The 1,938-nt window shown below is 37.2% G+C and overlaps 1 protein-coding gene across 1 annotated transcript; it reads right to left on the bottom strand.

Annotated features, from left to right (window-relative positions):
- Positions 1-277: 277 nt before the first annotated feature.
- Positions 278-1,420, bottom strand: LOC122068157. The gene is made up of 2 exons (XM_042632023.1): positions 1,016-1,420; positions 278-893 (listed from the first exon to the last, which is right to left on the bottom strand). The coding sequence occupies exons 1-2, from the start codon at positions 1,143-1,145 to the stop codon at positions 577-579; spliced, it is 447 nt and encodes a 148-aa protein (XP_042487957.1). The 5' UTR covers positions 1,146-1,420; the 3' UTR covers positions 278-576.
- Between the last annotated feature and the right edge of the window lie 518 nt (positions 1,421-1,938).

Genomic DNA, 1,938 nt, shown 5'->3' with positions numbered 1-1,938 from the left:
GTACGATAGATATTTCTCTCATTTTTAAGGCTAACATGAAATTGTGGAGAATTTTAAGAGTGGTTCAAGAAAATTTCTCAATTTTTATTAAAAAATCATGATTCATGACCACATCTCAAAGTCATCTTTATCACTCTTATCCAAAAGACGATAAAAGAAAATTAAAAAAATTGAAAAACAAACACTTTTATTTTATCTTGTCTCATTTAATTTATTAATTAATTATTTATTTAAATTACTTGAGAAAAACGATAATCAAAACGAGTAGAGGAGAAAATTTGATATCACTTACCTGATTTTTTGTGACTAATTCCGAATCATCAAGTGTTTAAAATGACGAGTAAGGTCACAAAAGCTGATTTTCCAACGTGGAAAAGATAAGCCAATAAACCAGTTACATAATAACTATTTAGGAAAAAAAAATAGTCAGAATTGAAGCAACAACAAAGTAGCTAGTGGTGTACATAAAAAAAAAAAAAAAAGCAAAAATACAAAAGTAAAACAAAGTAGGTAGTGACAAGACAGAGAACAGTAAACTGGGCCTATCTCTGATAATGACTCTGCATTTTATGAGCTTCAACCCCAATTCCATAGCTCGACATCGCCAGAGTTTCCATTGTGTTGAATACCTTCCTCAGCAGTCTGAAACTCCATCGACGCATGAATTGAAGCTAGATGAGATGGAATAGCTGGCCCAATGTTTCCAATTTTGACCCTTCCCTCATTTAGATTTTCTTGAACACCATTTTTAACGGTCTGAAACTTGAGTGTGTTACCAGATCCAGATGCTAATGGAGGAGAAACACCACCACCTCTTGAACTTACTTCAGACCTTCCCTCAATCTGATCTCTTACGAGCTTCGTGAACATCTCCTGAATATAAATTAAAAATACTGAAACAGCCCAACAGTCAAACTGATCAGATTTTACCCCTCTTTTCTTTGTTCTTTTTTTCTTTTCTTACCATTTGTAAAAACAAACCCTAAAAAGAAAGAAGAGGAACAAGAAGAAGTACCATTAGAGACGCAGAACCATAAGAGCTCCATGAGCTTCTTCCACCAACCAACTAGCTGAGTATCTTTGAAAAGAGAAGCGGAGTCGCCGGAAGCTTCCATTTTGTCACCCGAAACACCTTCTTTCGTCATATCTCTGCTACTGCAAACGATGACAATAATCTTCTTCCAATAGCTTTCCCCTATCAATTTACCAGTCAAGAACAAGTCTTCGTCTTTACCTTCTCCTGAATTTCCTCAAAGACTTTTTAGCGATTGGAAGTTTACAGAAGAAGTAGCGTGTGAGGTGCTTATTGGGCAAAAAACGAACGGATCAGGCTCTCTCCAACGATTGTGCCATCCAAGGGCTAAGGGCTACATGGGCTTGGTCACACATCAACACTTGGAAATGTCTTGAAAATGTGTGTCTAAGCTTTTCCGACATTTGGATGAATCATTTGAGTGTCGTGAGTGTTGGAGAAGATTCCAATCCAAAAATAACATCATCCAACTGCCGTAGGTAAACGTCAGTGCTTAGCCAATGCAAGGGAGCATTGTCTTTTCGTGCCCTATTATGTCTGAGCAAAGGGAACCCAAATGGATGGATAAAAATCATCTGTAATTCCGATCTCCTACAATTTCGTGAAATACCACATTCAGGGGGTGACACGTGTATTGATACCAATGCAATGGTCCATATTTGATTTAAATGCCTCTTCACTGATTTAATGTTTTATTAGTTGTACCAGATCTGGACCATTGTATTGGTATCAATACACGTGTCACCCCCTGAAGGTGGTATTGCACGGAATTGTATGAGATTGGAATTGCAGACGATTTCAACCCGATTATGACTCATGAGAAACAGGGGAGCTTCAGATTTTGGGATTCATTTATCTGGAGTTTCAGAAGGGAAAACGAGGGGGAAGGGATCAAATCATTTTTT

Source organism: Macadamia integrifolia, unplaced genomic scaffold (genome assembly GCF_013358625.1).
Source record: "Macadamia integrifolia cultivar HAES 741 unplaced genomic scaffold, SCU_Mint_v3 scaffold3467, whole genome shotgun sequence".
Lineage (NCBI taxonomy): Eukaryota > Viridiplantae > Streptophyta > Magnoliopsida > Proteales > Proteaceae > Macadamia > Macadamia integrifolia.
Note: the sequence above shows the minus strand (reverse complement) of the source record. Positions and strands in the feature narration are given on the sequence as shown.

Bases quoted from the DNA above. Each gene is read 5' to 3' on its own strand.
- LOC122068157 (XM_042632023.1), bottom strand. From the start codon at position 1,145: ATGACGAAAGAAGGTGTTTCGGGTGACAAAATGGAAGCTTCCGGCGAC. The intron at 894-1,015 runs GTACTTCTTCTT...GGGCTGTTTCAG, and splicing joins ATGGTTCTGCGTCTCTAATG to TATTTTTAATTTATATTCAG.